This window comes from Pelobates fuscus, chromosome 9 (assembly GCF_036172605.1).
Source record: "Pelobates fuscus isolate aPelFus1 chromosome 9, aPelFus1.pri, whole genome shotgun sequence".
NCBI lineage: Eukaryota > Metazoa > Chordata > Amphibia > Anura > Pelobatidae > Pelobates > Pelobates fuscus.
Genome location: NC_086325.1, coordinates 12,633,600 through 12,658,104, shown reverse-complemented (window position 1 = coordinate 12,658,104; position 24,505 = coordinate 12,633,600). Strand labels below are relative to the sequence as shown.

Sequence of the window (24,505 nt, the reverse complement as noted above, 5' to 3'; positions counted from 1 at the left end):
TTTAAAGAACTTGGGAGGAGTAAACTTGGGAGCAGTCTCAATTCTCTCCCACTTAGGAGATGAACGATATAGAGGTGTGGATTTCTAAATGTAATTTAATTTCAGTTTTCACAACTCACAGATACACGTTTGTTAAATATAGAAATAAGTAAACACAATATTGAAAAAAATACCGGCAAGTAACCGTTTCCTTTTAACTAGACAGTCGACATATCCATTAATCTATCATTCCATCTGACAAGTGGTTCTTACTCTTATCTACTTTTACCCTTTCCTCCTAGATTGTAAGCTCATTTGAGCAAGGCCTTCTTCACCCCTTGCTTCTGTCAGCATTGTTTTTGTCTATTAGTGGTTGTTAAAAGCTCCACTGTACAAGTGTAAAGCTATATGGTACATGCTGGTGGTATGCTAATAATAATAAAAGTATAACATTTACAGTGACCGCTATCCAGTCTGCTGCCTGCTTTTGTTTTTTTTTCCTGGGGAGAACCTCAAGCACTTTAGGAACACATGGATCTGGCACCTTCATAATAATAATAATAATAATAATAATAATAATCAGGGTTACATGTAGATGGTTTTCAGATATCTCCCACATGGATGTGTTTCTCTGTAACCGATATAGTCACTGTAAAATCCTGGCAATTGGCATAATAATTTCCCTATTGACAGTCTAAAACTAAGACCTTATTTTTCAAAACAGACAAGAGAAAAACGTTCTGACCATGTCTGTGTAGGAGTATGTGTATATGTGTAACTGGTTCTCAATGATACACTCCTCCACTTATTAAATAAACTGTGCTCCATGAACAAAATAATACATGAAATAAGTGTGCCGTTATATAGCCCAATCTTTGCAAAAACACACAGTAAATAAAGTTAGTCTACCCTCCAGGTATAATCAGAAAACAATTTGGATTAAAATAAGGCTTCATAGATAAAGAGTTATCTTACTCTAGATTTATACTTAAAGTGGACCTGAGCACGGGATGATATAATGGACAGCTTCACCCATGGTGCATAAAGATGGCTTTTAGAAAGGAGGAGTGGGAAAGATGATTTAAACAATTTAAAAGGAGCACTGTGGACACCATAACCAATTTAAACAGACTGAAGTGGTTGTGCTGCCTGGAGTCCCACATCACTTCCAAAAGGTTCACTCACCGTTTAGTACAGATTTTTGGTCCCCGGAGGCGAACTATGCGCCACTTCACACAACAATAGAGCTAGTAGGCAAGGATTGGCTGAGCACGCTCAAGCAATTACTGCCCTATTCCTTGTGCTCCACCGCTGCCATATTGTCATTGGAGGCCAGGCTTTAGGCTGCAGGGGACTGAGAATCTCTACTAATGTAAACCATTTATTAGTAATGCTGGATCTAGCATAATAATCAATTCAATCAGTTGAAGTAGTTATGGTGCCTGCAGGGTTTCTTTAAAAGAACCATATAGAGTTAAAAAATACAAACCTGTATTCCTAAAGCTGTAGTGCCCTTATCTCTAGGTATATACCGGTCCCTCCATGTTGCAATAATAATTAATAAAAATGAAGGCTCCCTTGGCCCTGCTCTCCTTTCTACAGCCCACAACGCCCCGGAGCAGCCATCCAAGCTTCCCCAAATTTTATTCTGTCATTGCAACTGAAGCGCCTCTACTGTCTGTCAGTATGACAGCCACTAGAAGTGAATTTAACTCTGCAAAGTAAACATTGCAGGTTTAAACGGACAGGATCCCTGCACCCAGATCACGTCATTGAGATACAGCATTGAGATAAAGAGGTCTAAATGTCTTTAAGAGATGATGCATCAAAGATTACACTAAGAGTCTACGTTGTTTTAATGACATTCTTTAAACCGCTTATTCTGCTCCTGGAAGTGTGAATGAAATGGATTTTGTAATTTATTCCTAGACTATATTACTACTTTTTGCTACTTGTGCTTTAAACAGAAAATAAAAACAAAATAGCAGGACTGCCTCATTGTCATTTGCATAGTGAGCTTCAGGTGCAGGCAAATTCTGTTTATATTTGAGACAATACATGACTGTCACAAACTGCATCCAGAAAAATAAAAAAAAACTTTTAAGAGAATCCATCCAGCCACCTTGAAGGGAAATTACAATCTGTACACAAATCTCTCTGGTATATGTCAGGTCACTGGACACATTAAATAATAATAATATTAAAGGGACACTATAGTCACCAGAACAACCACAGCTTATTGAATTTGTTCTGGTGAGTAGACTCATTACCTTCAGGCTTTTCACATAAAATGCACTCCTTAGATGGCTGTTAGAGATCCTTCCTGGGTCATGGCTGCCCAAAATGCATCCAAACATTCAGTGTCTCCTCCCTCTGCATGCAGACTCTGAACTTTCCTCATAGAGATTCATTGATTCAATTCATCTCTATGTGTGTTTGAATCATGCTGGATCTGCCCCTGATCTGACTCTTTGTCAGTCTCAGCCAATCCTATGGAGAAGCACTGTAATTGGATCAGGCCACCACTTCTGATGATGTCAGCAGACAGCTTGTTTTTCTGAGGCAAACAGAATGCTGAGCTACAGCTTCAGGCTTGAAATATAAAATAGGTCCCTGCTTTGCATGTTTTTGAAGGATGTTATCACCACGAATCTAGCTCAATATCCAAGCCAATCTTGGTCCTCACAAATGGTAGGAGAAAGGGGGGGGGGGGGAGGGTTTCATAAAGTAAACTGTGCAACTGATATTAACCCTTATTGGCTTGGATTCTTGTTTGTGATTCACACAACTGTAAATGAGCATTAGTCTCAGATTTCTGGAGGAAATTAGTGAATGAAGATTTCTGCACTGCCCCATGCATGCTTGCACAAAAGGAAAAAGAATTGAGGCAATTCTGCTAACCACGTGCATCTGGCTTCATGGAAAAAAATGTAATTCCTCGTTCAAAAATTACTACTTGTACCTTACATCTCTTCAACTGTGAATTAAGAGGCGGTGTCTGACGCATTCCAACTGTGATTTAAGAGTCCGGTATGTCCCTCCAACTGTGAATTAAGATGCAGTGTCCGGCATATGTGCTATACTTCCAACCCAGATGTCTTTATATTTACTAATTTTCTATTACATATTAGCTTTCTGTGAGTGTAAATTCAGGAAGTGATTTCATTAAAAGATGTACACCGCATATAGATGGAGCCTACCTTAACTTGGTAATAAGATGTTCCTTGTGGTTTTCCAGATGCTATCTGAAGACCCCTAAAATATGTCAGCATAGCTGCTTTACACAATCGACTGGCACCGGGCGAGCTGCAATTAAAAGGTATAGCCTTATTACCAATATCTATAAAAGGTCATTACAAACAGGAAATGACTGCACAGGAGACTGTACACCATTAATCATTGTACTCAATATTTAACCAATATATAGCTGAAAAAATTAGAAAAAAAATAGAAGTTCACACCACTGTATCCTCTAACTGGGCATCTGCTCCCTGTCAATCATTGTTATAGGCCAGTCCTGCACAACATGTGGCCCGCCAAAGGATTTTGAGCAGCCCGCACACTAAAGGGGCCCATCGGGTGGCCCCTGCACTTAGGACCACCCGATGGGCCATTTTTCAGCAGTTGCCCTGTCAGGCACTGTAGCCATTTAACAGTCTGCTAGGGCACTTGTTTATCGGCAGCATGGGAGGAAGTGACAGCCTGTCCCTTCCTCGCAGAGAGATGTGGAGTCATGCGGGAGGGAGTGGCAGTAAGGAGAGGAGCCAGAGAAACAGGAGGACAGAGGAGAAGGCTGGAGAGGAGGGACACAGGCTGCAAGAGGCAGCCCCTAACTCCCAGTAGCCTCAGCCGGTCAGTGCATCTGTTGGTCAGTGAGTGTGTGTGTCCCTGTATGCCTGTGTATCTTTATTTTATATGTAATTTTATACCTTTACTCGGAAAGGAGCTAAAAAAATAAAATAAACCTATCTGCAGCCCATATTTTAATTTTTGCCCCTAACTACTACCTGTCCAGGTCTGTTATGGGCTCTATGTTTTACAGCTGGCAATCAGTATAGAGCAGCGTTTCCCAATTGGTGTTCCGCAGAACACCAATTGGGTAACGCTGATTTATACGGACTGTCAGCTGCAAAGCACAGAGAACAAAACTGGGGTTCCTTTGCCATTAGACCATCGGGTGGCCCAAGCACAGTCACTTGATGAGTATCACTGAGCAGAGACTCGGTCAGCCACCGCAGCCGTTTAAGAGCGCAACCTGGGCCCTGTAGTATCAAATGCAGGGACGAAGTGACAGTATGTCACTGTGTCAAGGTGTATGTATCAGTGTATCTGCCAGTGTGTGTATCTGTGCATGTGTATATGTGCTTGTAGCCTGTCCTGCAAAATGCCTGTGTGACTGTAATTGTTATATTTTTACCTATGTTGAAATTGCTATTCGCCTATGTAATATGTGAATTGTATGTTATTCGGTAGTTCCATCCGTACTATATACTTCTGGAAACTACCGAACGGAGAGACCACCCCGGAGAGAAGTGTGCCAGCCATTAAGGTTCACATTCTCTCCAAACCGCAAGTTAACCGGCTCATTAACAGTGTGCCTGGGTGGCCGCCATTCGGCATGCGTACACGTGGCGGCGGCCATCTTACGCATGAAAATCTCAGCGGGGTTTTGTCGTCGAGTGTCTGGAACTCAAATCGGACACTCCAACAACCAAACACCGCTGAGACCTCCAGAGCTCCGTAACTGCCGAACGGAGAGACTTAACGAATCCCCATTCGGTAGTTACAAAGTACCGAATGAGGGAATCACTATCTAGGTGAATTAAAGTATGGATGGCAGTTATAAATGTCTGTTTTAACTGCCGAACGAAGACCGACCGCAGGGCCCATTCTCATGGAACCCTTTTCGGATACCAACTCGTGTGCGGTCGGTCAAACTTCACCTTCCTGTAACTGCCGAACCCCTGGTCCGATCTGGGTGAATTTTGGATATTATATTCACCCAGATCAGGGCTACCTAGCGGTACCCTAATATTAAGGATATGTGATGGTTTAGGGGTACATCCAAGTTTGGGGTAAAGTACTGTACAAGTTAAGGGGATTATGACTCTCTCTGAGGGGAGGAGATGTGTGGGAGGTAACAAGCACTGCATTGGCTATTGTCATAATTACTGTAGTTCCCTCCCTTGCATGGGAGCAGGCTTTATAAGAAACCTTGGAATAAACGATTGTCAGTTCTACTCCTGAAACTGTGTGTCGTCCAGTTATTGGGAGTGCTGTGGGGATATTTCTGTACCTTTTTACCTGCTGGAAACTCTGCTGTGGATTTACTAATGACTTGTTCCTGAGCCTTCCTTGGATCTAAAGTGGAGAATAGCTGCGAGAAATCAGCTCTCCGCTACAGTGCTGCTGTGTGTATATGTATGTATATCTGTGTGTGTGTGTGTGTGTGTCTGTATCAGTGTGTTTCTGTTTGTCAATGTGTATGTGTGTCAGTATATTTACACTGGCAGACATTTTGTGTTAAGATAGAAATTAAAAGTGTATACTGTAAGTCAACATCAGAACAGAGGTGACTCCATTTTGTATCAGAATGCAACGACCGACACAGTTTTTTCTCTCTGTAACTCTATTCACTCAAGCCTGAACTAAGGAATGTGACTAATGTAAACATTGTTGAATGTAACAACCCATAGATAGATAGATATATATACACACACACACACACTATCCACATATAAATAACTAATTATATTAAATCATATATAAATAGTACTAAAGTTAATATAGAATATAATATCAATGAAGAAAGGTCATATTATTTACCAACGTTAGTGGAATATGTGTAATAAACATGTATAAATCACATGTGTAATATTACTATGTGCTACAAAGTTTCACACAAAAAAAACAACAGACACAAGATTACCCATGACAGATCGCTATGTAATTAATTTTACTTTAAAAAAAAAAAAAAAACTATCGGAATCTTACAAAGTTTAATTGTATAAAGAGGGTGCAACTAAGGCTAAGACGTGCCAAAATCTAATTTAATAGCAAAAAAGTAGACGCTGTGTCTAGTAAAAACCAAAGAAAACGCTTTGAAGATTGACAGGTCCTTGACGAATGGTTACGCAAAAAATAACCAAGATGACGTGAAACGCATCACGAAATACCATTAACCCATTATACAAAAAGGTAAATTGACCTCCTGACAAGAATTTTCTGTGATGTAATTGCGCCATCTACTGACCAAAATCTAGATGAAAGTCTGTAGAGAAGACACGCCCACCTAACTCTATTGGTCACTATCAATTAGTGACGTATAGAGAACCTCACCTTTAAAAATTAAGGACAAAGGAGAGAGACACACACTCACCATCAGAGAAAGGTGTGAGTCCAAACATCTGAGGGCTGACATCTAAGATCTGACATGTGGAGCCAAAGCTGGATACACCCAATTCTTTGTATCTTTTTTTGAAATTCAGAACTCTGAAAACTTTTCTATTTTTACAAAATTCTCTATACTCATACCTGCATTTACCATCAAAAATAGAAATTCTACCAAGAGCTGGTAATTATACTGGTTTTAGTAAATTAATTTTAATTAATTGATTTTACAAAAAGGCAGAATATACTTGGGTAAAAGCTGATGATTCGTACATTAAGGAGTCATGATTCATTAATATATAGAATTTGTAATTCCATACCTGTAGGTGGACCAATAAACTCTATATCACTTTTAACTTTAAAAATAGAATACCAGGAAATTATCTAGATATATCAGCTTATGTAATTTAGAAATAGAAAATCTTAATTAGAAAAGTTAAAATTATGCAAACATAAAATCTGGTTAGAATAATTCTTATTGGATGGACATAGGAATGGTCAAATGATCTAGTATGAGAAATATTGTATTTGTCATTGCAATACTTGCCTATAAGAATTGTAGCCAGCAGTGAATGAGCTAATTCAGTGTGATTTGACTGTCAACCAAAGTTTTTATTAATTTATGCGGTGCTGCTGTGAGATGCTGTGTTCTGTGTTAAGGAATGTTTAGTAAACTGATTTCAAAGTGAAGTGTCCTGTCATAAATCTTGTTGAAAACTGCATACATGTCGATACGGTCTATAATTTGTGTTAAATCATGGCCATATTATAAACTTATGTTACACCTAAATATTCACTGATTATTGTCACGCATGTTACATATTATCATAATAAATTATATTTTTATAATTAGTTTGTGGTTAATGTGTGAAATAAAAATCCTCTAAAAAAAGTACTCCAGGATCTATGTAAATTAAAAATAGTGGGTAATTTTCAGTTTTTAAATCATTAAATAGGGGTACAGTGTAATATATGATTTTTTTAATATAATAAACATTATTAAATTCATTTTTCATCATTTTTATGAAAATATTTTAATATTTATCACCCCATAAATAACCTCACAGTGTCTGTGTATCTGTGTAAGTATGTATGTGCCAGTGTATGTGCAGACATCCTAGCAATAAAACAGCAACACAACATTCATGCAAACACCCTTAACTCCAAAATTATATACAACCACTCAAACACCAATACTACACACAAATGTACATCCACATTTAAAATCCAACACTACATCCAAACACTTAACGGCAGCAAATGCAAACATAACATACACACACACTCCTGTATTAAAATGCTAAAATTATTTACAACCACCAACTCTAAACACAGAAGCACACCTGTCCCTAACTATTACAATCTGTATCTGTAAAAATGAGTGTACATATACCAAAAAACTAAATTTGCTCAAAAAGAATGCATTCTGCTCTGCTAATTAAAACACTTTGTGTTACGGTACAACATTTTTTGGAGGCGGGGAGGGCATCTACGATGTTGGGAAACTATGTCAAAGGGTTCCATGGAAAAAAATAATTGGGAACAACTGGTATAGAAAGGGCAAACAGAGGAAAGAAAAAAAGTTTTTATCAATGTTTCCATTTACTCTCTTCAATTGCAATGACAGTGCAGGCTTTACCCTGTCTTAACAATATTATAATACAATTTCCTAAATCTTTACCATAAAGTTAAAAGAAATGGAGCATCTAACGAAAAAGGTTAACATGAGTTATGGGTTTTATTGAATGGTGCACATTACACAAAAGGTTACATAAAAGTTCCCTTTTAAGGCAAAATTTAATTATCAATAGTTCCTACAACAGTGGCCTGCATTGCCAACCCTCAGTCATTTTATTTGGTGTCACTGGGTGAACTATATGTCACAGTTGATAGGATGGAGACTGTAGCAAATCTCTGTAAATGTGTGTGTATGTATGTAGGTGTATGTATATAATACATTATAAACTGAAGCCAGAATCCACGCCAGGTCTTAAAAACCGATGAATCAGGTCAGAGAATTCACGTGTAATGACACGTTAGTACCAACTTCGCCTTCACTCTCTTACCTCTCTGTCCTCATCCCAGTTGCTCCATCTATAACCTCCACATGGCGGTCACCTTTGCACCAGTTCAGACTGAGAGCAGACAGTGTGCTTCCTTTAGGGTGAGTGTCAATGAGAGGCCCTGGAAACACAAAGGGGCAATGCACAGACTTTGGTGGCAAGAAACCAAGATCCAAGAAAGGCTGCAGATACCCCTTAATGGCAAGATTGAACAAGAGCATCTGTTGGTCAGAGCCGCCTAAAACACATTCATAGAGATGGCAAAAAACAATATAAATTGTTATAAATGGAAATATACATGGATATGCAATACAACGCTAGAGAGATATAATATATATATATTTATATATATATATATATATACACACCCACACACGTACAATACTCCAACATTGCTGGAGATATATATGAAATATAGCTATATACAATTTCAAGATTCAGAAAAACCAAGATATGGATGGAAAGGTAGATGGATATACACGCGCACACACACACACACAATACTGGAGAGATATATAAAAATAGAAAATGTTATCAATACTAAACTTAATTTATTTTTCCTTGTTAAGTTACACGGCAGCATCACTTTTGGGTAAAGCTTCAAGGCAACTTAAGGCAACAGTTTGCAAAACACTACGTCTGAAATGCGATGATGTAGAAGCCAAATCAAGTCGGTAATGCTTAAATCAAGTCGGTAATGCTTAATGATAAAAGGTCCAGTGGGATGACCAAGAAGCTGCCTTACACATTTTTTTTGTAGACACCTCCGGCATGGAAGTCCAGGAAGTATCTAAAGGCCTTGTAGAGTGAGCCTTTACCTCGATCAGAGCTGCTCTGCCTTAAGCTGTGCAGGCTTTCACAGAGTAGCGATAGACGCTGCTTCACTTGTTCCTGAAGGTAGAATAAAAAGTCCATCAGACTTCCTGATTTTATAACAAGACAGGAGGCTCGTATTATGCTCCAGTAGAGATAAGTATCATATATATTCACTTATGCTACTGTTTTCTAAACATACCTTCTAATTTGATTATATGTTTGACATATGTATATATTCATTGGAGTATATGCTTTTCTGAAGTAATTCTGTGTTTCTTATATAGTTTTTTAAACATATATTTTTTATATTTGGTACACTGTCTTTCATGAATTCTGTCTGGTAATAAATCGCAGTTCGTCCGCGTTCAGTAGTTTTTGTCTTTAAACTGTTAGGTCAGTATTTTCTATGAATCGTGTTCGTTAGTTTTCACACGAATTACACCCATTTACTTTCGTATGTACTTTATTCTCGCGTTCGCGGTTTTTTTGTATACGAACGGTCAATTCACTGTTCAGTCATTTCGGCAGTATTGTGGTGGCTTTAGGTTGGGGAGGATATTAACAGTATTGTTGCGGATTAAAGCTTTAGTGGGGGGACTGGGGACAGTATTGTGGGCACATACAGACATAATGAAACACTCAAATAACGGAGCCACACAAACAACCACAGGCACAATCTCACACTAACATACATTCACACACACACTTAGCAAAAAAAAAAAAAAATTACATTCGTTTTTTTTGTTTTGTTTGGCTTCCTCTGTACCCCACAACTCCACTGCCCCGGGGGCACCCCTCACCTTCTGGTGCCTGGGCACGTTGCACCCCATGCACCCGCCCAGGATCAGCCCTGCTACTCTGCATTGCCTGCCGGGAGGCCTAAGGCTTCCAACTGGCGCCCCCTCCTCCCCCATGCGACCTATGGCTGCATGCCCACAGAGAGGGCTCTGCGTGCCATAGGTTCGCCATCGCTGCTCTAGAGGCCCAAACGTCTTGTCATGGACCTCTAGACCAACAGCAGATCCCACAGAGGAGAGTTTGCTTTCTAGGTGGTCTAATGCGAATTACTGCTTTAAAGAATCTACTTCTTAATGGATCCAGAGCACATCTGGTGTTGGTCAGGGCAGAAAAAGCAGTAGGTCCAATCTGAAGGGATAATCAGAGGTGGTACTAGATAATCGGAGAAGGTGAGGGTACCATGGTCTCCTTGGCTATATAGGTATTACTGCAATCACCATTGCTTTCTCCTGTCATATCTTCTTCAGGACTCTGGGAATCAGAGGGGTTGGGGGAAAACACATATTCTTGGCAAAATTTCCATTCCTGGGAGAGTGCATCCTGTGCTTCTGCTTGATGATCTTGCCATCTTAAGAAGAATCATGGGACTTGGGAGTTCTTATATAATGCCATAAGGTCGATCTATGGCATGCCTCACTTCGAAGTTGTATCCTGGAAACCATCACTGTTCAGACTCTATTCTCCCAGGTCTATGTGGGATTGGCTTAATAAGTCTGTTGGTTTATTCACTCTCTCCGAAAGATGGACTGGTTTCAATCCCTGTAGATGGTTCTGGGCCTATGTGATTATTGGTAGAAGTTCGAATAGTAGTTTCCTACTTTTCTTTCCTCCCTGATTGTTGAGGTACGATGCTACAGACCTGTTGTCGGTTTTTATCAATACCAACTTGTTCTGCAAGTGGTCGGAAAACGACATCAGTGCCTTGAAGGACTGCTCTTAGTTCCAGAATGTTGGAGTGGAGATAATGATTCCTCATGTTTCAAGCTCCTTGGGCTATCAGGTTGATAAAGTGGGCTCCCCAGCCCTTGAAACTGGCATCCGTTGTTATCTCCCAACTTGGTTCTTCCAGAGGAAAAACTCTGCTTAGGTTCTGTTTCTGAAGCCACCATCTTGAATAAAGTTTGAGTTCCTGGGAAATTATAATAGGTTTGTCCATCTTCTTGTTGATTTGTCTGAGCAGGTCTTACATGCCAATGAGTCCATCTTACCAAGTCAATAGTTGACGTAAGGGATCCCAAGAAACACGTGTGGAGAGATATATAAGCGCACATACACACATACACACACACTCTCTCTCCTGGAGAGCTATATAAAATACTTATTTCCCTCATTGACATGCAAATCAATTTATAACTTTTTTGACATGCGTTTTTCTGGATTTTTTGTTGTTATTCTGTCTCTCACTGTTACAATACACCTACCATTACATTAGACTCATCATTTCTTTGTCAGTGGACAAATGTTCAAAATCAGCAGGGAATCAAATACTTTTTTCCCTTACTGTAGATATACACACACACACAATGCAGGAGAGAGATATAAATATAGATACACACACACAATGCAGGAGAGAGATATAAATATAGATACACACACACAATGCTGGAGAGAGATATAAATATAGATACACACACACAATGCAGGAGAGAGATAAATATAGATACACACACAATGCAGGAGAGAGATATAAACATAGATCTATACACACACAATGCTGGAGAAATATATAAATATAGATACACACACAATGCTGGGGAGATATATAAACAGATATATACATGCACAGTTCTGGAGAGATATATAAATATACACACACAACGCTGGAGAGATATACAAACAAAGATATTCGGTATATACACACACACATACACAATGCTATAAACATAGATATATACACAAATACAATACTCAGACATTGCTGGGGATAGAAAGACAGAGATACACCTGGAACAATGCTGGATATATAGACTGGTTCAATGCTCTGACTGAGCAGGGCTCCTTGGATTCCTGTCACACTCCATCTCATTAGCTTGTCAAAGGCGGACATACAGCACACGTGTGAACCCAAAACACTGGGAGAACAGTTTGACACAGGGACCAAGGAACCCTTCGCATGGACATGGAGAGAGATGTACTGAGATTTTTCAGCCCATGAGCTACAAAACATGAACATTATAAGACAGTAACAAATCAGTGACATGTTTGTACAGGTTTAAAAATTAACCGGTGCCATAATAGTGAGAACTGCCTCCTGCCACACATGCACCATTACTTCACAACTTCAACACGTGTCAATCACAAGTGCTATCCCCACAGACGGCCCCTACGTGTAATCCCCTGTGCTCTGTTACCGGTAACTCACAGACAGCCCCTACGTGTAATCCCCAGTGCTCTGTTACCGGTAACTCACAGACAGCCCCTATGTGTAATCCCCTGTGCTCTGTTATCGGTAACTCACAGACAGCTTCTATGTGTAATCCCTGGTGCTCTGTAAATCAGTAACTCACAGACAGCCCCTATGTGTAATCCCCGGTGCTCTGTAACCGGTAACTCACATACAGCCCCTATGTGTACTCCCCGGTGCTCTGTTACTTGTAACTCAGACAGCCCCTATGTGTAATCCCCGGTGCTCTGTTATCGGTAACTCACATACAGCCCCTATGTGTAATCCCCGGTGCTATGTTATCGGTAACTCACAGACAGCCCCAATGTGTACTCCCCGGTGCTCTGTTACCGGTAACTCACATACAGCCCATATGTGTACTCCCCGGTGCTCTGTTACTGGTAACTCACAGACAGCCCATATGTGTAATCCCCTGTGCTCTGTTATCGGTAACTCACAGACAGCCCCTATGTGTAATCCCCGGTGCTCTGTTATCGGTAACTCACAGACAGACCCAATGTGTACTCCCCGGTGCTCTGTTACCGGTAACTCACAGACAGCCCCAATGTGTAATCCCCGGTGCTCTGTTACCGGTAACTCACATACAGCCCATATGTGTACTCCCCGGTGCTCTGTTACTGGTAACTCACAGACAGCCCATATAAGTAATCCCCTGTGCTCTGTTATCGGTAACTCACAGACAGCCCCTATGTGCAATCCCCGGTGCTCTGTTATCGGTAACTCACAGACAGCCCCAATGTGTACTCCCCGGTGCTCTGTTACCGGTAACTCACATACAGCCCATATGTGTACTCCCCGGTGCTCTGTTACTGGTAACTCACAGACAGCCCATATGTGTAATCCCCTGTGCTCTGTTATCGGTAACTCACAGACAGCCCCTATGTGTAATCCCTGGTGCGCTGTTATTGGTAACTCACAGACAGCCTGGAGAATATCCCTCTGAGCTGTTGCTTAAATATAGATGGAGGAACATCCTAGGTTTCAGTGTCAAGAGAGGACTCTTGCCAGAAGAACAGAAAATAGATTTTTCTTGAGCCATAAGAGGTTTACTGTGGTACAAGTAAAGCTGCTTGTAAAGGTATCTAAAACAAAGAGACCGTAATAAAATTACTCTTCTTACTAGTAAATAAAATGAGGGAGATTTATCAAAGTGTTCGGTTTTAAAAAGTGTAAAAAAAAAAAATCACCATGAAAACCAGTAGGCACAATCCAGTGGTGGAAAACATATAAGGCACTTCAATTATCTTAAAATATGTGTTAGAACCTTTTCTTAATTACCAGCTCAAAACAATTCACTGAAACTGAAAGTGCAAGATTACATTTTTATTAACCCCTAAGTTGGCGCTCCAGTGCCATTCCTCTCTGTATCTCACCCCTTCTCTAATTCTAATACAAGAAGCTGTATGCATGGCTGCCGCAAGGGACAGCTTCAGGTAAATAAAACTTGTCTTGCCCTGCACCTTGCGTCCACCAAACCCTCACCAGATCTGTCCAGTGTTTTCATTTTATCTGGCAATGGGGGGGGGGGGGGGGGGGGGGGGGAATGGTTTGAGAATTAATTTCTGGCATATCGGACTTCACAGCTTTAAGGGTAAAATATAAAATTACAGTCAAATCGAGAATTCTATATAAAGTAAAATGATGGACATAACTGAATAGGACTGTGACCGGCAAACTGGATCTTTAGGGAGATCCATAACAACTTATCACTAAAATATGGCAAATAGAGCATAAAACTCTGGCCATACACATATTGATGGCTACTAAACGAACAGTGGCCGACACCCACCAGAATGGAAGTAAATAGAAATACCATACAAAATGGAATTATATTTTAGTACAAACAGCCCATTAAATGATCGAAGTATAATATCTGGGGAAGAAAATGGAGAAGATGGAGACATGTTGACATTTATCTATTATAAAATGAATATCTATTTATGTATATACCTTTTAAAATAATCTTTCTACTTTGATATAGAATATTCAAACTCCTGTGTTCCTAGATCATATTGTCAATGTAAATATATGTTTGTCATTTATGTCCAGATCACTTAATGATATTACCACAATATAAAACCACGTATAACGAAATAAGACCTTTATTTAATGTTTTAATTGTATTATTTGTATATTTTTATATGCATCTTTCTTTTTTGTATTCTGAAAAATACTAAAAGATTAAAAAAATAATTTATGGAAAAGAGAACGGACATCACACAATTCTAGATCAGTCATACTGATGTACATATTAAACTTACCTTATTAATGCCCTCCTTGCCACCACTAATGCGTGGCTATCATGCAGGATCAGGCCGTGATACTCCTGTCGCCGCTGGAAGCATGTGGCCCCTGTGCCAAGTGCTATGACCTCATACATTTCACCTTTAGCATTCATCACCTCTGTTGGAAGGTGAACAAGCAGATGTGAAAGTGCATTACACCCCACACACACACAATACAGAGGTATCATACAGCGGGTGAAGGTGTATTACACACACACAATACAGAGGTATCATACAGCGGGTGAAGGTGTATTACACACACACACACAATACAGAGGTATCACACAGCGGGTGAAGGTGTATTACACAGAGACACAATACAGAGGTATCACACAGCGGGTGAAGGTGTATTACACACACACAATACAGAGGTATCATACAGCGGGTGAAGGTGTATTACACACACAGACACAATACAGAGGTATCACACAGCGGGTGAAGGTGTATTACACACACACAGACACAATACAGAGGTATCATACAGTGGGTGAAGGTGTATTACACACACAGACAATACAGAGGTATCATACAGCGGGTGAAGGTGTATTACACACACACACACAGACACAATACAGACACATCATACAGCGGGTGAAGGTGTATTACACATACAGACACAATACAGAGGTATCATACAACGGGTGAAGGTGTATTACACATACTGACACAATACAGAGGTATCATACAGCGGGTGAAGGTGTATTACACACACAGACACAATACAGAGGTATCATACAGCGGGTGAAGGTGTATTACACATACAGACACAATACAGAGGTATCATACAGCGGGTGAAGGTGTATTACACACACAGACACAATACAGAGGTATCATACAGCGGGTGAAGGTGTATTACACACACACAGACACAATACAGAGGTTTCATACAGCGGGTGAAGGTGTATTACACACACACACAGACACAATACAGAGGTATCATACAGCGGGTGAAGGTGTATTACACACACACAATACAGAGGTATCATACAGCGGGTGAAGGTGTATTACACACACAGACACAATACAGAGGTTTCATACAGCGGGTGAAGGTGTATTACACATACAGACACAATACAGAGGTATCATACAGCGGGTGAAGGTGTATTACACACACAGACACAATACAGAGGTATCATACAGCGGGTGAAGGTGTATTACACACACACACAGACACAATACAGAGGTATCATACAGCGGGTGAAGGTGTATTACACACACACAGACACAATACAGAGGTATCATACAGCGGGTGAAGGTGTATTACACACACAGACAATACAGAGGTATCATACAGCGGGTGAAGGTGTATTACACACACAGACAATACAGAGGTATCATACAGCGGGTGAAGGTGTATTACACACACAGACAATACAGAGGTATCATACAGCGGGTGAAGGTGTATTACACACACACAGACACACACTATACAGAGGTTTCATACAGTGGGTGAAGGTGTATTACACACACACACAGACACAATACAGAGGTATCATACAGCGGGTGAAGGTGTATTACACACACACAATACAGAGGTATCATACAGCGGGTGAAGGTGTATTACACACACAGACACAATACAGAGGTTTCATACAGCGGGTGAAGGTGTATTACACATACAGACACAATACAGAGGTATCATACAGCGGGTGAAGGTGTATTACACACACAGACACAATACAGAGGTATCATACAGCGGGTGAAGGTGTATTACACACACACAGACACAATACAGAGGTATCATACAGCGGGTGAAGGTGTATTACACACACACAGACACAATACAGAGGTATCATACAGCGGGTGAAGGTGTATTACACACACAGACAATACAGAGGTATCATACAGCGGGTGAAGGTGTATTACACACACAGACAATACAGAGGTATCATACAGCGGGTGAAGGTGTATTACACACACAGACAATACAGAGGTATCATACAGCGGGTGAAGGTGTATTACACACACAGACAATACAGAGGTATCATACAGCGGGTGAAGGTGTATTACACACACAGACAATACAGAGGTATCATACAGCGGGTGAAGGTGTATTACACACACAGACAATACAGAGGTATCATACAGCGGGTGAAGGTGTATTACACACACAGACAATACAGAGGTATCATACAGCGGGTGAAGGTGTATTACACACACAGACAATACAGAGGTATCATACAGCGGGTGAAGGTGTATTACACACACACACACACACACTATACAGAGGTTTCATACAGTGGGTGAAGGTGTTGTACACTGCACTTACCTTTCTCCAAGATAAACGCAGCTAGATATTCCTTCTGACTGGAATACTTGGCATCAATGAGGCGTGTGAAGGTTTCACTTGCAAGAGCTGCACATCTCTGCCCGTGTGTGAATGACATCTCTGTGGGAGAAAGCGCTCACAGTAATCTGGACGCTGAATGATAACCATTATCGCCTAAACAATTAACTCAATTGGTTTAACTGACTTGACAAGTGAGCCAATCAGAGCAATTCAAATTCAATCACATCCTTACAGTAATCAATAACTACTTTTATAGTATAAACAGAAAGAACTAAAACATATGCAGCACTGAAACTCTAGAATAGTAAACCTCAGAATAAGGGAAAAGTCCCAATTCAGAAAGAAAAAAAATGATTAACAGGTAAAATGTCATATCTCTACTGCATTAGAAATTCTAGAATATAACATGGTCGATATGAAATTACCACAGAGTCGCCAAAGGAAAAAAAATAAAATAAACAAATTAGGAATTCTTAATCTTTTTCAAACTTCTAAGTTTAAAAAGTTTCACCAAGATGAATCCGGGGGCCACTTTTAAAGATCAATTCTCTTTAATTAGACTTAAAACGTTACATTAGCTCTCATATGTGTAATATTACTTACAAGTTTAAAAATAAAAATTTGGTTAGACAAATTGTTAGATACAAAACCAAATAAATAAGATAATGCAAGTCTGGTATGATTATCTAGAAAACCCGTCACTTAATATAAAACCAAAAGCTCTTGACACATGGGGAAGGAAATATTGAAACCACTAGATAAAAAACAATGCTGGGATACCTGTAATCAAATTGGAAAAATAACATTGTCTATCGAGCCAAGAACTAGCACACAGATGGCTTAGCTCAACTTTGTACATTCAAAACTACTAAAATCCCCCTTTAATGGAGATGTAAAAAAGAACATTGATTTGAATTATTACATATGTGGTGGTCCTGTGAGAAGGTCAATAAAGTCTGGTTAGAAGTTTTTGATTTGATTTCAGATCTAACTACTACTGCCGCTACCTGAAGTAACACTATTTCATTTTGATTTACAATGTTTGTCTTTCTTCGATAGATCTTAAATAATTCAGATATTGATAGAGGTAAAATGTATAATTGTGAAGCAATAGAAAAGGGAAAAATGAATCTGAAATAGACTGGCCTAAGATAAAAAAAAAGCAAATAGACAATCAATGTTTAATGGAAAAGGTATTTTATGTTGCTAGACAGAAAATGGCTTTTGACGTGAAAATGGCTGATCAAATACCGACTAAACTAAAATGAGCCCTGAATCAAACAACATATTCAAAGACAAGTAGCATATACATTACACACATTATATACATGATGTCCTCACTTACCTACCGGGTTCCATCGTAAAACGGCATGCACAAGAGCGTCGGTCTTCGTTCAGGGGAATTACCTCAACCATAGACCAGTTTACTAGCGCAGGGAATCTCGCAAATCTATGTTTTGGGAAACGTCCCCAAGCAAAGATTTTTTTTCTTTTTTTAACCCCACGAATGACTGCAATACATTTTACTGTGCCCCTAGTCATCCCCAAATGCCCCTCATTTTAAATTTTTCACAACTATTTTATGCCCGGACCCACGTCATCTGTCCACACTAGATAGCGCTATGAAATTCCTGCGCATGCCCAGTCAAACACTTGTGCATTTGGACAGGAATTTCATCAGAAATAGGAATAGATATTTCAAACAAATGAACAAACGAAGGAGCTCCCTCCTTGTAATATGTGAAATTAGAAGCGGCAGGGAGCAGTGCTCCCCGCCATTCCTAACTCCCCCCATGCCCCCAGTCATTCTATGAGGGTCAATATGATTAAAATCTCCCTTTTACCACTACTCGTTATGCTGCAAGGGCATGTCTACTAAACAGTGAAATGAACAGGGGTGGGGGTGGGGAGGAGGACATAGTGCACCCCTGCCGTGACACACAAGTGGGGGCTATTTATCCAAACGGGGGACCCGTGAGCGGCAGGTGGGGGCCAAAAGTAACAAGAGGAGTAACTATTGTCTCCCCTCCTCTGGCCCCCACCCATTGTCGACTGATTGGTTACTTGCAAGGCTCAAATTTACCTATCAGTGCACTCTTATTGGTTGGTGTAAATCAACCAATAAGAGCGCTCGGAGTTAAATTGCAGGGCGTGCAAAGGCTTTATAAGCCTTTACCCGCCCTGTAGAACTCAGTCTGCGCGGTGCCCTCCCTGGGTGAAAATGGATTATATTTTTTAGCGTCGGGCTTTTCTTTTCTCTGCTTTTTTTTTTGCTTGTGGGTATGGCTGTTTGCAAGAAGGTAGGGCCAGCCTGTGTCTCAGCAACCGCCATACTGCAACGTTTAATCTGCTGGTTCAGCTCGTATTATAACATTTTGGGGCCAACTATCAAAAAGGTTGTCGCTTAGGGTAAAACAAAGCAGAAAACTGCAGAGGGAGAGACATGTGGCCAGCAAGATGGGATAATTAAGCCAGATCCCCATGAGGTTAATGGGACAGGATGTAGTTTTACGACTCTCGTGTGTACCCTCTATTTCCTTAGGATGTCACATCATTTAATTCACCGGGGGATTGTTCCCTATCCCCTGTGCCCCACATTTCTGCAACAAAGCCAGTACTGTCATTACAAACTTTATGGTACTATGAATCTGTCAAAAGGCGCCTGAAACAAACTAGTGGCAGGTATAGACAGTTATAGCTGTCCGTCCGCAACTTTATAACGAGAGGACCCCAAGGATCTTAGGCTACATCGCTGCTGTATAGGGGTTCCCAGAGACCACGGGCATGGGCAGTCTTATGGAGGGTTCTGCAGCCTGGGAGTATCTCCACTTTCCATCGCCCCAGAGCTGGTTTTCCTTATCATCTTTGTCACCAGGGGTCCCGGGCTCCGACCCTTTGTTGTGCCTGGGGCAGAACGGGTAGTCGAGGCAGCTGGAGTTGCTTCAGAGGCTGATAGGACATGGACTTCACCCCCCACGTGGTACTACTAGGGTCCCCAGGATGCCCCATCGGTACCTGATGCCGTGCTCTCTCAGGAGCCTGGTGACGGGTAGGAACCTGCGCCTGGCCAGCAGGATTGAGAAGGGCAGGTCCGCGTATACGGTTATCTTGCAGGCATCTAATTGTTCGCTGGGTATTTTCCTGGAGCTGATGGCTGATTTCACTGCTGTATCTGGGTTACCGCGATGATGTCCCTAGGCGCGTCCGCTGGGGCGGTCAGTGCCTTCCTTATTCTGAAGGCTGCCACAAAATGCGGTGAGTCTTCTGCCTCTCTGACCATCGCTTGTGTCACCTTATGGGCGAAGTCCAGTAGGGCCTCTGGGCTCACTGTTTCTGGTGCTCCCCGGATCCGGATATTCCTCCAGCGGTGTCTTGCTTCCAGCGATGCCACCGTACGGGAGAGGCTTTGGACCTGTTACGTGAGGGCCTCCACTTGGGAGTGGGTGTCTGTCAGGCGCTGCTCCTGGGTTTCCTCTCTGGATTCCGCAAGCCGCTGCCCGCCAACTTCCACCCGCACCCCCCCCCAGGTCTGCCTTCCACACTGCTCTTGGGTCCTGGAGGAGTTTCTTGATGTCCCCCTTCTTGGAGGGAGAGGCGTCTGAATCCGAGTCCGCCCTCAGGTATACTCCACTGGTGGTTTGTGGCAGGCCCTTTTCGTCTAGGGAATCGCTGGAGCCATGTGGCCTGCTCGGCGCCATTTTGTTGCGGGCCTGTGGCCTGTCGAAGGAGAGTCTGATATCAGGGTGATTTACACTCTCTGGGCGGGCGTTGTTTTTGTGTTTGTGCCCCATTGCACTCTGAGGGGCAGTAAGGCGTCTTTGGGATGTTTTCAGAGGTTCTATTTTCGGTAATAAGGTCTCTTTTTCGGTGTGCGGAGCCGGAGCAACACACATGCACGTCTGCTCAGTATCTCAGCTGACCACGCCCCCATCCCGGTTAATTATTTTAAAAATAAATGAATAAAAAGACATATATAAAAATCAAACAAACTAAGTATATAAAGGTAAAAAATATAGATGGAAAAAAATAAAATACTATATACCGGTATATGAATATGGGGATTTATAGCCAACCTGGCCTTGGGGTCATGATTCATTTAGAGGAATGCCCTTAGTTGGAAGTAAATCTTTAGGCGCCAAGGTGTCCAGGTTAAAAATCCATTTGGCCTCAGTTTTATCCAGTTCTCCTTCAAATTACCCCCTCTCCAGTTAATGTCCACTTTTTCTATTGCCATAAATTGTAAACCTTGTGAGTCCCTTGAATGATATTCATCAAAATGAATTCATCAAATATTTTAAATAGGTTTGCTTAATCTGTTTTTAAATTTTATTTTAGTTCTGCCTACATATTGTTTGTTACATGGACAGATTAAAATATAAATAATTCCCATGGAGTCCCAGTTCAACGTTTTTTTTTTTTTTCATTTAAAAAATTTCCTTTGTTTCCTTATGTGAGAATTCCTTAACTGGAGATATTTGCAGAGTATTATTCTTACATCCCATACATTTTCCGCACTTAGTAAAACATTGTTGTAGGGTGTCTGGAAGCGTCCTCTTATTTCGCACAGTGGGAGCAAGCATGTTTTTTCAAACTTGGAGCTTTTGAGAAAATTATTCTTGGTTTGTCTCCCAAAATCAAGTCAAGACTCGGATCTCCTTTACGGATCTTCCAGTTCTTTGAAAGTATATTTCTGATTTGCTGAGCTTGACTGCTGTAGCTGGTATAAAAGCTGGGATCTCCATTTGTATACTTGTGTCTTTAGTCTTAGTTTGTTCTCTAGGTAAATCCAGGGCTTGTGTGGATGCTCTTTCTAGTAGTTCTTTCGAATACCCCTTCACTAGAAATATATTGGTCATCTCTGTCATTTGCATCTTTGCTACTTCTAGTTCGGAACAGTTCCTTCGTATTCTTCTATGTTGGTAGGGAATATTTTCCAACCAACTTTTCTTGTGATAACTGATTGGATAAAGCGGTTACAATCTACCATTTTCTTAAAGGTTTTGGTATGGATGGCATTTTCTTTAATCTAAATGTCTAGGTCCAAAAACTTCCAATGTTCTTGCGATTGGTTGAACGTGAATTGAAAATGGTATGGGTTGTAGTTAAGATATTCTTTGAACGTGTTGAGTGATGCAAAGTCAACGTTCCAAATGGAAAAAAACATAGTCTATATATCTATATCAGAGGACCAGGCTTGCGCCTAGGTGGGGATTGGACCAGATTAACTCATCCTCCTATTTGTCCATAAACAAACTGGCATAACTAGGCTCAAACCTGGTAACTGCTAGTACCCCTATTTACTGCGATAACATCTTAAAACTTAGAATTTAGTAGGGCTAACCATACAAATATCTTGGCTAAAATATTATATAGTCAGTATAGTGTTTCTCTATTTAAAATACATAAATAATTAAGAATACAATAAAAATAGGAGTTGGAAGCAATAACTTTGTCTTATTAAAATAGTTTATTGAATACAGATATATAAACTTAATAATCCATTAATATATCATAAAGCAGAGTATATAAAATTAAATGAATAAAGCTTGCAATATAAAGTATTAGTATAACATACCCTCCTGATTATACAGGTAATCTTTCAGTATGTGTCACCTCCGCCTTTCTTGGCGACGAGAAACAAGTTGCTTAGAAATCCTGGGTGGTCGTAGGGGATTTCCTGAATAGCTCGTTTGGCAGACAGTTCCGCGATCTCTGCGGTAATTAGTTCGGACTGCTCCACCTGCAGTTTCAGTTCCTGTGGAATAAAAGTCTGGACAGGGGGAGACAACGAATCTAGGCGGAAATCCCTGACCGTATCCAGAACCCATACATCTGTGGTGATCATACCCCACATATCGAGAAATAGTGCTAATCTGCCCCCCACACTTCTCCTGCAAAACATACGTTTTGGGGTACTCACCATAAGGACGTCTGTACGAGGGTTGTCCACGACCCCCTCGACTTTGCCATGGTCTCCCACGTGAGGGAAAGAAGGGCGTTTGTTTATAGTCCTGGTAGGTTCGGGGGGCGGAAAAGGAACCTCTGTGAGTCCGCGAGGGACCTCGAGCTCCACTGCCGGGCGGACGGCTCCTATACCTCCCGGCCCCATGGAAAACCTTAGGGCCAAAAACCCGTTTCAGGTTTGACTGTGCTTTATCGAGAGCGGTGAAGGTACGTACAAAAGGAGCCCAAATCCTTAACAAAACACTCTCCAAAGATCATACCTTTGGCCGAGGCACCCGGTTCCTTCACTGCAAGGTTAACTAACTTGGGCTCAATTTTGAGCAGAATCGCCTTGCAGCGTTCAGCCGACATGGCTCTATTCGCGTTGCCGAGAAGGCAAATCAATCTCTGGACCCACCCAATCGCTTCATCGAAGTCAATGGGTTTTGTTCCAGCCTTAGCTGCTTCCAAAAGCTCATAAAGCTTGGCAGCGGGGCCCAGGGTGTCCAGGATCTTGTCCTGGCAATTATGCAGCGAAAATTCCAGCACCTTTCGGGGTTTCCAACCCGTTTTTGCCAGGAACTGGGAAATCTGAGGGTCAACCTCTGGCGTCTTGCACGCCGCATCAGGCACCGAAGGCCTCGGGCACTCGGCCCTCAATTTACTGCGCCCTTCTTTGGAAAGAGGGGTACGCATGCGAAGTGCCAGATAACTGGCAATGTGCGCGGGCGGGTCCCATTCCGCCGAGCGAGGATGGCGAAGGTCATCGGGATCGAACAGGGGGTAACCCTGAGGATCACAAATGTCCTGCCCCTCACCCGGAGGAAGCGCCGAAGCATCAAACTCCGCCTCATCGCCGGAGCCCCCTTCCTCATAGGAGGCGTAATCAGGGGGATCCGAGTCTGTCTCTCCAGTCTGATCGGTATCCGATCCATCACCATCATGGGCACGCGCCAGTTTCCATTTCCTGACCGATTTTGCCCGGCCAGCGGCTCTTTTGCGCGGAACGCGCCATCTTGGACGGCCATAGGCACGTCAGTCAGGGCAGGTAACACCTGCGTCACATCTGGAGAGACATGCTTAAATTTTGCCTGTGCCTTGCGACCCGCCTGAGGCTGTAGTGCAGGCAGGGGAGCAGGCAACATGGTAGGGGCCAAAGGCTGTGTCAGCGCCTGCTGAATAGTGTGAGAGAGGGACGAGGACACGGTCCCCATGGCCGAAGCCAGAGCCCTCTGCATGGTAGAATCAATAAGGGCCTGGAACTCCTGAGAGGGAGTAAGGCTCCCCAGTGATAGGGGTCTGAGAGGGGTCCATAATGGGGTAGCTGGGGCTACCAGAACCCTCACCCCTAGCTTGCATAACGAGCAGAGTAAAATAAAAGACCAAGTACTGTACCTTTAAATATCTATTGCAGGTACAGGGCAGTAACAGATGTCAAATATCTAAACTGAACAAGAATTAGGGAACCAAATAACCTAAACAGCAAAGGGGTTGTGTAACCCACTAAGAAAAATACCTGCACAGCAATAAACAGCAA

At 41.6% G+C, this 24,505-nt stretch overlaps 1 protein-coding gene across 1 annotated transcript in view; it reads right to left on the bottom strand.

The window, feature by feature from the left end:
* Positions 1-24,505, bottom strand: part of LOC134573598 (adenosine deaminase domain-containing protein 2-like) — a 47,392-nt gene that overhangs the window by 4,287 nt on the left and 18,600 nt on the right. Inside the window, exons 3-8 of the mRNA XM_063433383.1 lie at positions 17,005-17,124; positions 14,712-14,853; positions 13,368-13,532; positions 11,991-12,202; positions 8,436-8,670; positions 3,180-3,285 (exon numbers count right to left, since the gene is read on the bottom strand). Coding sequence (XP_063289453.1) covers positions 3,180-3,285; positions 8,436-8,670; positions 11,991-12,202; positions 13,368-13,532; positions 14,712-14,853; positions 17,005-17,124 — 980 coding nt within the window. The remainder of the gene's footprint in view (positions 1-3,179; positions 3,286-8,435; positions 8,671-11,990; positions 12,203-13,367; positions 13,533-14,711; positions 14,854-17,004; positions 17,125-24,505) is intronic.